The sequence below is a fragment of the Bufo bufo genome, chromosome 1 (genome assembly GCF_905171765.1).
Source record: "Bufo bufo chromosome 1, aBufBuf1.1, whole genome shotgun sequence".
NCBI classification, from domain to species: domain Eukaryota; kingdom Metazoa; phylum Chordata; class Amphibia; order Anura; family Bufonidae; genus Bufo; species Bufo bufo.
The window spans coordinates 444,629,752-444,643,731 of record NC_053389.1 but is presented as its reverse complement, the minus strand read 5'-3'; the positions used below and the strand labels follow the sequence as shown (position 1 = coordinate 444,643,731).

At 43.8% G+C, this 13,980-nt stretch overlaps 1 protein-coding gene across 2 annotated transcripts in view; it reads right to left on the bottom strand.

The window, feature by feature from the left end:
• Positions 1 to 13,980, bottom strand: part of CHST11 (carbohydrate sulfotransferase 11) — a 232,941-nt gene that overhangs the window by 76,537 nt on the left and 142,424 nt on the right. For both annotated transcript variants that reach the window (XM_040408012.1, XM_040408020.1), the window contains exon 2: positions 13,748 to 13,833. In XM_040408012.1, coding sequence (XP_040263946.1) covers positions 13,748 to 13,833 — 86 coding nt within the window. The remainder of the gene's footprint in view (positions 1 to 13,747; positions 13,834 to 13,980) is intronic.

Sequence of the window (13,980 nt, the reverse complement as noted above, 5' to 3'; positions counted from 1 at the left end):
TTTAGATGTTAAAAATGGTCTAAACGTAAGACAAGAAGCTGTCTTACATTTAGAATTGGCGGAGGATCTGCCGAAGTTATAAAGAAGCCGGTGCCTCTTCATAACTCCGGCGGATCCACCGCGAGGTTGGTCTTAATGTGCCCTAAAATGAATAAGGAGAAAACCCTTCAAAAATGTAAAAAACTGGTTGATATTTTTTTTTTCTTTTTTTCATCTGCATACACATCCACTGCCTCAAGGATTATGAAATTTAAATGAATTTTTTTAACAATGAAATGCCTATTTTTTGCTGCTCCTAAATCCTTCAAGTTACATTGTACAAAATTCAGTGGTTGGTGATAGTATGTTATTTCAGACACTGTTAGCCGGTCTTTTTTATTGTGAAGACAGCATTCTGTAGGGCCCTTTACACTGGCCAATTCAGTAGGCGATTGTCTGCCTGCTCGTCAGTGAAGGTGACCGCCACATATACCTGCTGCGACCTCCTCCACAGTATGGGAAGGAGTGATCACTAATGGCATCGCTCATCCCCATATAGAATCATTGTTTGCCAGCAGAAAAAGTTGTTTACCTACTGCCAGCAAATGATGATTTAGGTGTCTGCCAAACGATCATATTACCCAACGAATTAGCATTTTGCTCGTCATCGGGGAACCAGCTGCACCTTTACACCGGCAGATAATTGCTATCAAATCGATAATTCCTTTGAACGCTAGTTAGCGATTATCCGGCGGATTTTCAGCCCGTGTAAATGGCCCTTAAGATCTGACATGGGATACACTAATTACTGGCTACTAATGTGGATACGGGTGTATAAATGGCTCATAGGAAGTGCATTATATGGAAAAAGCACATGAATGGTGTCCAGTGTAAACAGAACATAACTGTAGCAAATGCACAGTAAATCAATGTCGTTGTCTTGCGCTCTGATTACCAAATCTGACTCATGACACTATTCCCAACCATTATGTGCTGTCTTACAGATGTGATGATTATGGCTGTTTATAGAAATGCAATACAATGGAGAAACAGCACGCGTGACATCAAACAAGTTAGCAGAGTTGGATAGGGAAAAGTAAGATTTATACCTGTATTTACTATATGTGAGGCCAATACTGACTTCTCTAGATACCAAAAATAAAAGGCGTTTTCTAGGATTTTTCTACTGATGATCTATGCTCAGGACAGGTCATGAGTATCCGATTGGTGGGGCTACGACACCCAGGACCCCCACTGATCAGCTGTTTGAGAAGGTACCGTCACTCCTGTGAGCACAGTGGCCTTCTCCAAGCTTACCAAGCACAGCGCCGTACATAGTGGCTGTGTTTGGTATTGCAGCTTAGCCCCATTCACTATTTAATGTACGGCTCTGTGCTTGGTAACCTGCGAGAAGGCTGCGGCGCTCACAGGAGTGTCGTGCCTTCTCAAACAGCTGATTGGAGGGGAATCAGTAGCATAATCCCAGAAAACCCCTTTAACATGTAAGAAGAACTAAGAACATCCACATGTAGAAAACTAACTAGACACAATACATGGTTATACCAAACTACAAATTCACACTTAGGGCTCATGCACACGAACGCATTTTCTTTCCGTGTCCGTTCAGTTTTTTTTTTGCAGACCATATGCGGAACCATTCATTTTAATAGGTCCGCAAGAAGAAAAAAAAAGGAAGTTACTCCGTGTGCATTCCGTTTCCGTATTTCCGTTCCGCAATTTCGTTCCTATTATTGTCCACATTACGGACAAGGATAGTACTGTTCTATTAGGGGCCAGCTGTTCCGTTCAGCAAAATACGGAAAGCACAAGGACGTCATCCGTATTTTTTGCAGATCCATACATACTGTCGTGTGCATGAGCCCTTAAAACAACAAAATATATTGACAGCTGCAGCTGTGTATTTAATGCATCACATGTCAAGTTAACGTTTGCCACACCTGTCATTACCACAGAAGAGCTCTTTACTGTATATGGAGTTAGGTATCTTTATGTACAGTCTGAAAATCTTCAGACATTAAAAATGTAAAAAGCATACTCCTGGGGTGGCCAACTGTTAAAACAACACCCTATGATTTCCTATACAACTGGAAAGGATTACTGACATATACCTGCCTCACAGACGCCATAAGGACACTCTTTTGGCATCCATCTGGCCTAATAGGTGGTTAAGAACCTAACTGGTGTAGACATTTTTCGCAGCATACACTGACTGCATTGTGACCACAGCCCAACGACTAAGTCGGTTTTTATAGCAGTTTTTAGATTTAGAGATTTCTGAAAAAAACATTCTGATCATGGTCATGGAGCCAGAAGTTCCATCAGTAAAAAGCATGATCAGCGCTTCTAGAGCATAGGAGGTGACCACGCTGAACGCCACCATCCTCACTTCTGGTGGCGAGGCCTGCTGCCAGCATCTGTTGCCTAAAAACTCAGCATGGATCATTTATTAGGCCGCTCTAATGAATATGTATAATAGGACTCTATGGCATTCGCCAGAGTTCCCCTTTAAAAATCTGGAATGTGAGTGATGCTGTATATGTATAGAGACAAGTTATTAGAAGCTATGTATAAACTTCTGAGATAAGACTGTATGATCATTTCCCAAGCAGACATTAAAAATCATTATAGAGGAAGATGTACCTACTGTACCCTACCACATCTGCCCTTCAAGCCACCAGTGACGTCTTAGAAGTGGCAGCACTCTGCAAGTACTCATTTTGTTTCAAATTCTTTCCAAACTGCTTCCTTATGGCACTTGCCATTGAACGGCGTTCTTGCATCTCATAAATAACATACAATTATAGAACACATTTCCCTCATTTCTCAGATGCTGGTATTTTCTCTAGAAATAGTTACATAAAACTGTGTAATTACCTTAGATTAATCCATTTAGTTAAAATGCCGCTTATAATCAGTGTCTCAATACAGTGAATAGTGAAGATCTTGGGAGTTGTTCTTCTGTAGCAGCTGCAGATTGCGACTTGCACAACTTAACAAATCTCCAAATAGCTGTCATTCGGGCTATAGTCAAATACAGCTCTCTAAATAGGATTTGTCATGTTATGTTCTAGGTCATTTAGATGACTGGATCATCTTTAAAGGGGGTAGGAAATGTAATACTGGTCAGTAGTTTTATTTCCTGCCAATCTGTAATATACTCTATTTAAGGCTACATGCACACAGCAGTGTTTTTTTGCGGCCTCCGTTCTGTTTTTTTTTGCGGATCGGATGGTTTCCCATTCATTTCTATGGATCCATTAAAAATGCGGTGGACTCAACCATTTTTTGTCCGCTGTCCGTGTTTCACGTCCGCAAAAAAAATATGGCATATCCTATTCTTGTAGCCATCTGTATGTCATCCGCATCCGTTTTTTTTTTGCGGATGGTTGCTGGGAAACCTGTATATACCTGTATCCTGGGGGGGGGATATTTAAATTTTCAAGAATTACAGCCTTCAGGTTTTTTTTTGCGGACCGCAAAAAAAAACTGAAGACACACGGAAACACAACCTACAAAATTTGCCGACACACGGAACGGATGTGGATGTTAAAAAAAAAGGAAGACGGATCCGCTATTTGTGGACCACAAAAAACAACTGTCGTGTGCATGTAGCCTAAAGGGGTTGTCCAGCTACCCATGTAAAAGCAGTTGGTATTATACTTACATTATTCCAAAGGTGGATGGGGCACCTATTGGGCATTTATGTCACATCCTGTGGATGTGCCATAAACATCCAGATGGGTATCACCCTTTTAAGGGATTGTCTCATCTCAGACAATGGGGGCATATCGCGTGGATATTGCCCCATTGCTGGGACCCGCACTTATATAGAGAACGGAGCGCCGAAAGTAGTGGAGGGCGTACTGCGCAATGCGCAGCCGCCCTGCAATTATTTATACGGGGCCGCCAAAAAGCTGGCTCGGCTATTACACTCGGCCCATAGAAGTGAATAGGAGCGGTGGCCGGTCATGCGTGGTGGGCTCCCATTCACTTCTATGGGGAGAGTGCTTGGTGCTGGCCGGACCGGAATCCTCCAGCCACCACTTTCGGGGCTCTGTTCCCGATTCTAGCGATATGCCCCCATTGTCTGAGATGAGACAACCCCTCTGTTAACATCTTTACAACAGAAACCACACTACACCTGATCAGACACACCTGCTGGACCGCATTAACTGACAAAGGGGTCACTGGGTTTTGCCAAAGCATCTGTCATTTTCATGGGAAAAGCCTCTGAAATGTAGAGACTTACCAAGGTATATGCAATTATGTTGTATTTTATAAGTGCCTTTATCCACAAATTACTATTTTCAAGCCAGAAAGGTCTCATGCACATGACAAAATTGTGTCCACGGAGCAAATGTGTCACGGATGGTGTACAGGAAACAAGACAATACCATATAAACAATGTCTCTCTGGATCCACAACTAAGGAACAAAGGGAGACCCCTGCAATAGAGCTGCCGCTCTCCCTCACTGCTCAGCCTATGCGAACACCCCAAAGGTGGATGGCCGCATATCCACGTTCCTCGGCTATCTATTACCTGAAGACCCTACAATAGTGAAGGGACACGACCACCGGCTCCCTACACTGACACGGAGGGAGTCAGGGTCACCTGGATCCAGAAAAGACAAAAACATAAATACATAAACAGCACTTATCTGCAGACGACTGACGACTGAGGACTGGGAACTGGGAACAGCATGCACACACACTCCAGGAAGTTGTATCAGCCGCACACTACTGCATTATGGGGAGGAACTTAAAGGGTAGCAATCAGTCTGACTGCATGACAGCTGAGATAGATTAACGAGATGAGAAACTAAACCAAAACAAAGAAATTCAAGGAGGAGGATCTGAGAAGCTCCTGTGAGCGCTTCTCAGCTGTCTGGCTGTGACAGTACCCCTCCCTCTAGGAGTGGACTCCGGACACTCAGGGCCCACCTTCTCAGGATGGGACCTATGGAAAGCCCTGATGAGATGAGAGGCCTTAATGTCCGTCACTGGGACCCACATCCTCTCCTCAGGACCATAACCCTCCCAATGAACGAGGTACTGGAGGGAACCGCGGACAAGACGAGAATCCACAATCCTAGAGACCTGAAATTCAAGATTTCCATCAACCATAATCGGAGGAGGAGGCAAAGGCGAGGGTACAATAGGTTGAACATAAGGTTTCAATAAGGACTTATGAAAAACATTATGGATCTTCCAAGTCTGAGGAAGATCAAGACGGTAGGCAACAGGATTGATGACAGACAGGATCTTGTAAGGCCCAATAAACCTAGGACCCAACTTCCAGGAGGGAACCTTCAATTTGATATTCTTGGTAGACAACCACACCAGATCACCAACATTCAGGTCCGGACCAGGCACACGTCTCTTATCCGCCACACGCTTATATCTCTCACTCATGCTCTTTAGATTATCCTGAATCTTTTGCCAAATAGATGACAAAGACGAGGAGAATCTGTCCTCATCAGGCAAACCAGAAGAGCCCTCTCCCGAGAAAGTCCCAAACTGCGGATGGAACCCATATGCACCAAAAAATGGTGACTTATCAGAGGACTCCTGACGACAGTTATTTAAAGCAAACTCAGCAAGGGACAAAAAAGAACACCAATCCTCCTGATTCTCCGCCACAAAACAGCGCAGATATGTCTCCAGATTCTGATTGACGCGCTCTGTCTGGCCATTCGACTGCGGATGGAAAGCAGAAGAGAATGACAACCGAACCCCCAAGCGAGAACAGAAAGCCTTCCAGAATCTGGAAACAAACTGCGTGCCCCTATCAGAGACTATGTCTGAAGGAATCCCATGCAATTTGACAATGTGGTCAATAAATGCCTGCGCCAGCATCTTAGCATTGGGCAAACCAGGGAAAGGGATAAAATGCACCATTTTGCTAAAACGGTCCACCACCACCAGAATCACAGACTTCCCCGAGGAACGAGGCAAGTCCGTTATGAAGTCCATGGACAGATGTGTCCAAGGACGGGAAGGAATGGGCAAAGGAAGGAGAGGACCTGATGGCCGTGAATGAGGGACCTTGGCACGAGCGCAAGTCTCGCAAGCTGCCACAAAACCCTCAACCGACTTACGAAGCGCAGGCCACCAGAATCTCCGAGCGATGAGATCCAGTGTGGCTCTTGCCCCCGGGTGCCCAGCAAGGACCGTGTCGTGGTGTTCTTTAAAAATCTTGTGTCTCAAAGCGAGAGGCACAAACAACCTCCCAGGAGGACAAAGATCAGGAGCTTCTGACTGGGCTGCCTGCACCTCTGCCTCCAATTCAGGAAAAAGAGCAGAGACCACCACACCTTCAGCCAAAATGGGACCCGGGTCTTCAAAATTCCCACCTCCTGGAAAACAACGTGACAGGGCATCTGCCTTCACATTCTTAACCCCAGGGCGGAACGTAACAACAAAATTAAACCTTGAAAAAAACAAAGACCATCTGGCCTGTCTCGGGTTCAGACGCTTGGCTGACTCCAAATAGGCCAGATTTTTATGGTCAGTAAACACGGTAATAGGGTGTCTGGCTCCCTCTAGCCAATGGCGCCATTCCTCAAAAGCCAACTTGATGGCCAACAATTCCCTATCTCCCACATCATAATTTCTCTCTGCGGAGGAGAGTTTCTTTGAGAAAAAGGCACACGGTTGCCATTTGGCAGGAGAGGAACCCTGAGACAAGACCGCACCCACCCCTACCTCAGAAACAGATGTTATGAGGCAATTCTCTCTGCAAAAGTCACTCCAACCATTTATTTGCCTCGCTTGCCAATCAATGGTGGGGTTATGTTTAGTGAGCCAGAGTAGCCCCAACACTAGAGGAGTAGGCAAACCGCTAAGGACGAAACATGACACATCCTCAACATGAGCATCACTCACAATTAAACAGGTATTGTGAACTATGCCCTTTAATGATTTCTGAGAAAGTGGAGCTGAATCAATAGCAAAAACAGGAATATCCCTTCCCAAAGTGCATACCTGGAAACCATGAGTTATTGCAAATTGATTATCAATGAGGTTGACAGCTGCTCCACTATCCACAAAAATCTCACAAAAAATGCTCTTGCTCTCTAGCGCCACCCTAGCAGGCAGGACAAAACGGGAACTACAAGCAAACGGAAAACCTTCAATTTCCGCCTCAACCCTGCCAATAGTAACAGACGGAACATTTTTAAAAGATTTTTTCCTTTTTGTCTCTTTATTACTCCCAGAAAACTGCCTGAATCTCCTTGAGGGACAAACATTTGCCAAATGATTTATACCTCCACAACAAAAACAAACCCTCCCATGCGTGCTGAATCTTCTATTGTCAGAGGCAATCAACCCCAGCTGCATGGGCTCCTGCTCAGAAGGGGCTGACAGCGACTGAGACTCCTGCGCACAGAATGAGACCGCTGCACTGTTCCGAGACTGAGTAGGACAGGAAGGAGAGATCTCTCGTCTCTCTCTAAGACGCCTGTCAATACGAACGGCCTGAGACATAGCAGAGTCCAAGGAGATAGGCCTCTCATGAAAGGAAAATGCATCTTTCAATCCCTCTGAAAGACCATGGCAAAATTGACTTCGGAGTGCAGCATCATTCCAACCAGTATCAGCTGCCCATCTCCGAAATTCGGAGCAGTATATCTCTGCGGATTGCTTACCCTGGCATAACAGACGTAGTCTAGACTCAGCCAGAGCAATACGATCCGGATCAACATATATCTGACCCAGGGCTAAAAAGAATTCATCCACTGAGCGGAGGGGCTGTGCCCCCTCCGGTAGCGAAAAGGCCCAAGACTGAGCGTTACCCCTGAGCAGCGATACAATGATCCCCACCCTCCGTTCTTCATCACCAGAAGAATGGGGAAGAAGGCGAAAATGGAGTTTGCAAGCCTCTTTAAAACGCACAAAATTCTCACTACCCCCAGAGAACGTATCCGGGAGCGAGACCTTGGGCTCAGCACAAACTCCATGAACGCAAGCTGAACCGGTCACTTGAAACTGAGAAAAAATCCTACGGAGATCAGCTACCTCCAATGAAAGACCCTGGAGGCGTTCAGCCAAAAGTGAAACCGGATCCATGCTTGAGATGGTTTTGGCGGCTGATAATGTCACGGATGGTGTACAGGAAACAAGACAATACCATATAAACAATGTCTCTCTGGATCCACAACTAAGGAACAAAGGGAGACCCCTGCAATAGAGATGCCGCTCTCCCTCACTGCTCAGCCTATGCGAACACCCCAAAGGTGGATGGCCGCATATCCACGTTCCTCGGCTATCTATTACCTGAAGACCCTACAATAGTGAAGGGACACGACCACCGGCTCCCTACACTGACACGGAGGGAGTCAGGGTCACCTGGATCCAGAAAAGACAAAAACATAAATACATAAACAGCACTTATCTGCAGGGGACTGGGGACTGGGGACTGGGGACTGGATGCACACACACTCTAGGAAGTTGTATCAGCCGCACACTACTGCATTATGGGGAGGAACTTAAAGGGTAGCGATCAGTCTGACTGCATGACAGCTGAGATAGATTAACGAGATGAGAAACTAAACCAAAACAAAGAAATTCAAGGAGGAGGATCTGAGAAGCTCCTGTGAGCGCTTCTCAGCTGTCTGGCTGTGACAAAATGAGTCCTTAAAGCCCTGTATTACTAAGCAATTGGAACTCCATGTGCCTCCAAATGGCACCATGCTGTCCCCTAGACAGGGTTCAGCAACTTCAACTGTTGTGAAACTACAATTCCCAGCATGCCTTTTCCTCAGCTGTTCTTGAAATTCCCATAGAAGTGAATTGAGCACGCTGGCTGCCAACCCCCGCCGCAACGGGGAAATGCAGCTTCGGCCGTGCCGGCATCAGAAGAGACGCTGGTGCCAGGGAGCAAGGTAAGTACAATCTCTGTGAGGGATCCAGGCATATAGGGGGGCATTATAGGTCTTGGATAACCCCTTTAAATGAGGTGTAGGTTATTGGTGGTGGGGTTACATGACATGTCGATGCCAGGCTGTTTTACCAGCGTTTTGACATATCCTGCATCCTACCACTGGCCCCACAACGCCAACAGTTATTCTTTTTTTTTATTTTTTTATAATAATAATTTTTTATTAATTTTTTATTTTTATTTATTATGTATGTAATCTTTTTTTATTTTTTATTAATTATTCTGTTTGTATTATTATATATGGTAAGCCATATAAAGCAGGTAATCACATAGTGAAGAAAGAAAATGAATAGGTATAAAGACCCTGTATACACTGCAAAGTCTGAATAAAGCCTCATGCACACGACCGTTGTGTGTTTTGTGCATGAGGATATGTGTTTTTGATATTGAGCCGGCCATTAATTAAATAATATACTGTAATAGCTAGATGGTGTAATGGTGTAGCAGGCTGAGCTATATTCCGGTGAGCTCCCTTATTAACATAACATTGTAATTGCGGTATAGGTTATTGTCAGATGACTCATTGACTTAAAGGGCTATTCCACTTTTGCCATGTTAAGCAACAACTGACAGGAAACAAACGTTTATCTGTAATACCCGTTTTACTGCACTCCATCGTGGTCATGTGACTTTTTCTGCTGTATTGGTTCCCTATCCAGATGACTTCCCATCTACATGTGAGGCATGGTATGGCTTGTACTCTTCCCTGTAGACACAACATCGTCAATGACCTTGCCTCTGAGGGTGGTTTTTCCAGCAGGGCTTCAAGCAGGCTTGGAACTGTGACATTGGATCTGGGAGGGGAAGGAGAGGCAGAGACCTGATGCTACAGAAACACTTCTCCTGACATGTTGATTTTAGTTACTACTTGCATTCCCCATGAAATAATAATTCTGGACTATCGTTTCTTATAACCACGTTGTGGTGTCCCTCTGTTAATCCTACTATAAATTTATGAACACACTGTCGACTAAGTCTTACTATTTCCCTTGTCAGAAGTCTGGCCCTGCAAATTCAGACACTGGTAGACATGTGCATAGATACATGCCAACTGGAAACAAACAATTAGCGGTTTATCCATACATTTATAATAGGAATAATAGATGAAAGTCACAACATAAAGCTGTAAGTACATATGCTCCAGAATTGTCACTTCATGTGGAATACAATGATTTACTAAAACAGACATGTCAGGAGAAGTGACACCACTTGGGGAAGGTCAGCAGAAGGTCTGAGAAGTGCAGGATGAGGCTGAATGAAATCCACATTACTAGGGCTGTCTGGTGAAATCATTATTCAGCTGTACCTTGGTCATAAAAAACTAAGGTGAAACTGGTACAACTCTTTAGTGGAAATACACTGTATAAAAGATTTTACCAGATCAAGACATTTAATTCTATTACTGCCAGAATAAATTTTGTTCCAAGCCAAGAGGGCAGCAGAAGGTTACAATAAAGTATATATAATGGACTGTGGTTCATGAATGGCTATAGCATTACCTAAGTGGTATAGTATTACCTAGTAGGACACACAGATTGATTTTTTCTGTCCAGCAGTAGTTCTACTGGATACTGCATTCTGCTTAATTACTTGTATGTGTTATGGATACAGTGAAATGTGCAAAGATTTTATTTACTCACATCAGTCCCTACCCCTAGTGGGGCTTACAACTGAATTTCTAAAGCTGGCCATAGACATGAAATAACTGGCTCCAAACTCCACCATAAATATGCACATTGCTCAGCCGATTACACAATGGCAATCCACTCATTCACCATGGGAACAAAGACAAGTTGATATGCAATTCCCAAACAGAGACTTATGGCCGATCCCACAAAAATCAGCACATTTCGGAGACTTCAATCATATATATAAGGCCAATAAACCGGACACAGTTCTGGTGAAGCTTCCTGATTTATCCTGTTCCATTGTGGCATTCCAGAGATACCAATACTCGAATGAGGTCTAAAGTGCACGTATGGTCCACCCAAGGTACTCGGTGCACTCTAACTACTCAGCTTTGCTCCATAAGCCACATCCCCCACCCGATGATGGTCAGGGCCAGGCATCCTAATCGTTATCTCACCTGGTGCTGGCAACAAACTAAAATAACAAATACAGAAGTACTTTGTCAGGAGATCCACTCCAACAAAGCCTAATACAGAGCTGGGTCAATGTTGAGGGAAGTTTGGATTTAAATATATATGTATATATGCCCTTACATATATGCATGTATATTGGCCCTTTTGCATGGGCCGGTCCAGGTGGTATGGGTGTATACATGGAGATGTATGTATGCCCCCTTGTCAGCATACATCTCTATGTATAATATATCCATATGCAGGTGGGCTTATTACTGCCCATTTATGATATTGTGTATATGGACATTCATGTAGATGTGCCCCAAACATCTATATGGATGAATATACCTAAGTGCCCCCAGGTTGGGTAGTATGTATATGTGTACATATATATATATATATATATATATATATAGATCAGCCTGGTTCGTTTATGACGTGGGAGTGTGTGATGTTATGTGGCAGCTGGGGGCTTACAGCTTGTGCAGGAAGTCCTTTGTTTCAGCTCTAGCATTCCGTCACACGACCCCACGATGATGTCATCACCCTCCTGTTGAAGAAGGAGGAGGGGGGCTGCTTTTGTGCTATAAAGCCCCCAGCCGGGCAGACTTGCTCTCTCTTGGAATCTGGACTACAATCAGAGACATATGGGACAGCTCCCTGAAGGAAGGGAGGCCACATGCGGCCACATGAAATGGCTGAGTACCAACCATCCCCTAACCCCTGGCTGTTGACTTCATGTCTCAGCATTAATTCCTGATGACCCTGTACCCTGGAAGCAGCCCAGTCACCCCCTGTATAACCCTTGGTTACCCTTAACCTCTCCTGCCCTGAGTCCCCCTATAATCATATATCCCCTGTGTTCCCCCAGGATTGTAGATCCCTCATATCCCCTGTTCCATAATAACCCCTGGTTATTCCCCGTAGGGATAGTATATTGTCAGGATTGGGTGGGCTGCTGGTAAAGTGTATGCATGTGTATTAGTACAATTGTAGTTAGATGTTGGGGAGGACTTGGGAATGTGTTAGTGTAGTTAGTACCGAAATAGTGTATTGTTACTTATATTGTTGTGTGCTGCTATAAATATATATATATCTATTCCATTGATATAGATATATATAATTATAAGCAAATATTAGACTGTGACATATAGTGGGTGAATAAATCCCTGCAGAACATTCTGCATTGCCCTGTCCCTGCAGAGTCCTGACCATTCAATGCCTGATCCCTGCTACCACTGTCCTGATAACTCATAACCCTGTGTCCCTTGGCCTGCAGGTATTAACCCCTGCAGAGCCACCATTGTGTTTAACTCCTTGTACCCCATAGGGACAGTGATTAGTCAGGCGGGTGGGTTACTGATATTTGTGTGTATACGAATGTATTATTGTATTATATAGATAGTGTGTGGGGTGGAATTTGGGATTGTGCTGTGTAGAGTAGTTAGGCTTGTATTGTGTTTATTGTAGTACCATTTCTATACTGCGGTGTGTACTTCTGTATGTATATATATTCATATCCATTGATCTATGAATATATATATAGATATAGCATATTGTTAGACTTGTATAATTGTATTGTGTAATAAATATTCCTTATTGTTCATAATACAGTGTATGGTGTTTTTACTAGTCGCCACCGTAGTATAGTGATAGTAAGTCGCACGTAGTGTAGTTCAGTGTAATGTATATGCAATAAGAGGTAATCAGTAGTGTTTTATGATTATTTAGGTATAAATAGGCGGAGTCATCACTAAACGACTCACGCCTATCTATGAATATTAATTATTGAGATTTGCATAAATGGGATGCGATGGGAGCGCAACCAAACGGAACGGAATGCATTTTGGTGACACTGTTTCATTCAGTTCAGTTTTGTCCCCATTGACAATGAATGGAGACAGAACTGTAGCGTTTTCTTCCAATATTAAGATCCTATGACGGATCTCAATAGCGGAATTGAAAGCGTTAATGTGAAAGTAGCCTTACTTATACAATTACCTTTCGAAAATACTATAACATATCACACTATAACCAGCTCCCTTACCAACCTCCCCATCCCCCCATCTTCCTGCAAGTAGCTGAAGAGGCCTAACACATATATAGCCTCTTCCCTGTAAGTAAATTGTGTGAAGACCCCAAGACATTTTACATTGGGGACTAGAAAATCTCTTTTAGGTTTTTAAGTTATGCAGAATGAGGGGACAACCACTTATTCATTGTGAGTCACAATGAAAAATGATTAACCAAGGGGCCCTACTACTGTGTATTAGCCTTACCACATCTTCACAGCACAATATCATCACACGGTTGTAAGTCATGATATACAGTCTATGCCGTATAGTATATGTGTTATAAAATATCATAATGCAATATGCAACCAAATGTCATAAGGGACAAGTAAGGGTCCATTCACACGTCCGTAGAATCGGTCTGCATCCATTCCGCAATTCTGCGGAATGGGTGCGGACCCATTCATTCTCCATGGGGCAGGAATGGATGTGGACAGCACACAGTGTGCTGTCCGCATCCGCATTTCCGGAGCGCCCCCCTTCCTCCCCCCAATGCTCTGGTCCGCAATTGTGGACAAGAATAGGCAGTTTTATGGGGGTGCCGGCCGGGTGTATTGCGGATCCGCAATACACTACGGACGTGTGAATGGACCCTTATACACATACACAAGTAATGGCATAACATATGACACAGTGTATATTTAGTTACCAACCTGCGTTGGATTGTAGAGTTGTTGGAGTGGACTTCGTGACCCCTTCCGACAGCAGATGTCCATTCCAAATGAATTTCTGTGCATAACTAGGGAAAGAGAAAAAAGAAAGAAACTTATTACAAAGCATCATGTATATGAACATATATGCAATGTTTAGGAGTAATTATACAGAAGACCAGATAACAATCATTTACAGGCATAGTCTTATTTCTCTTTGGTACATGTATGCTAAT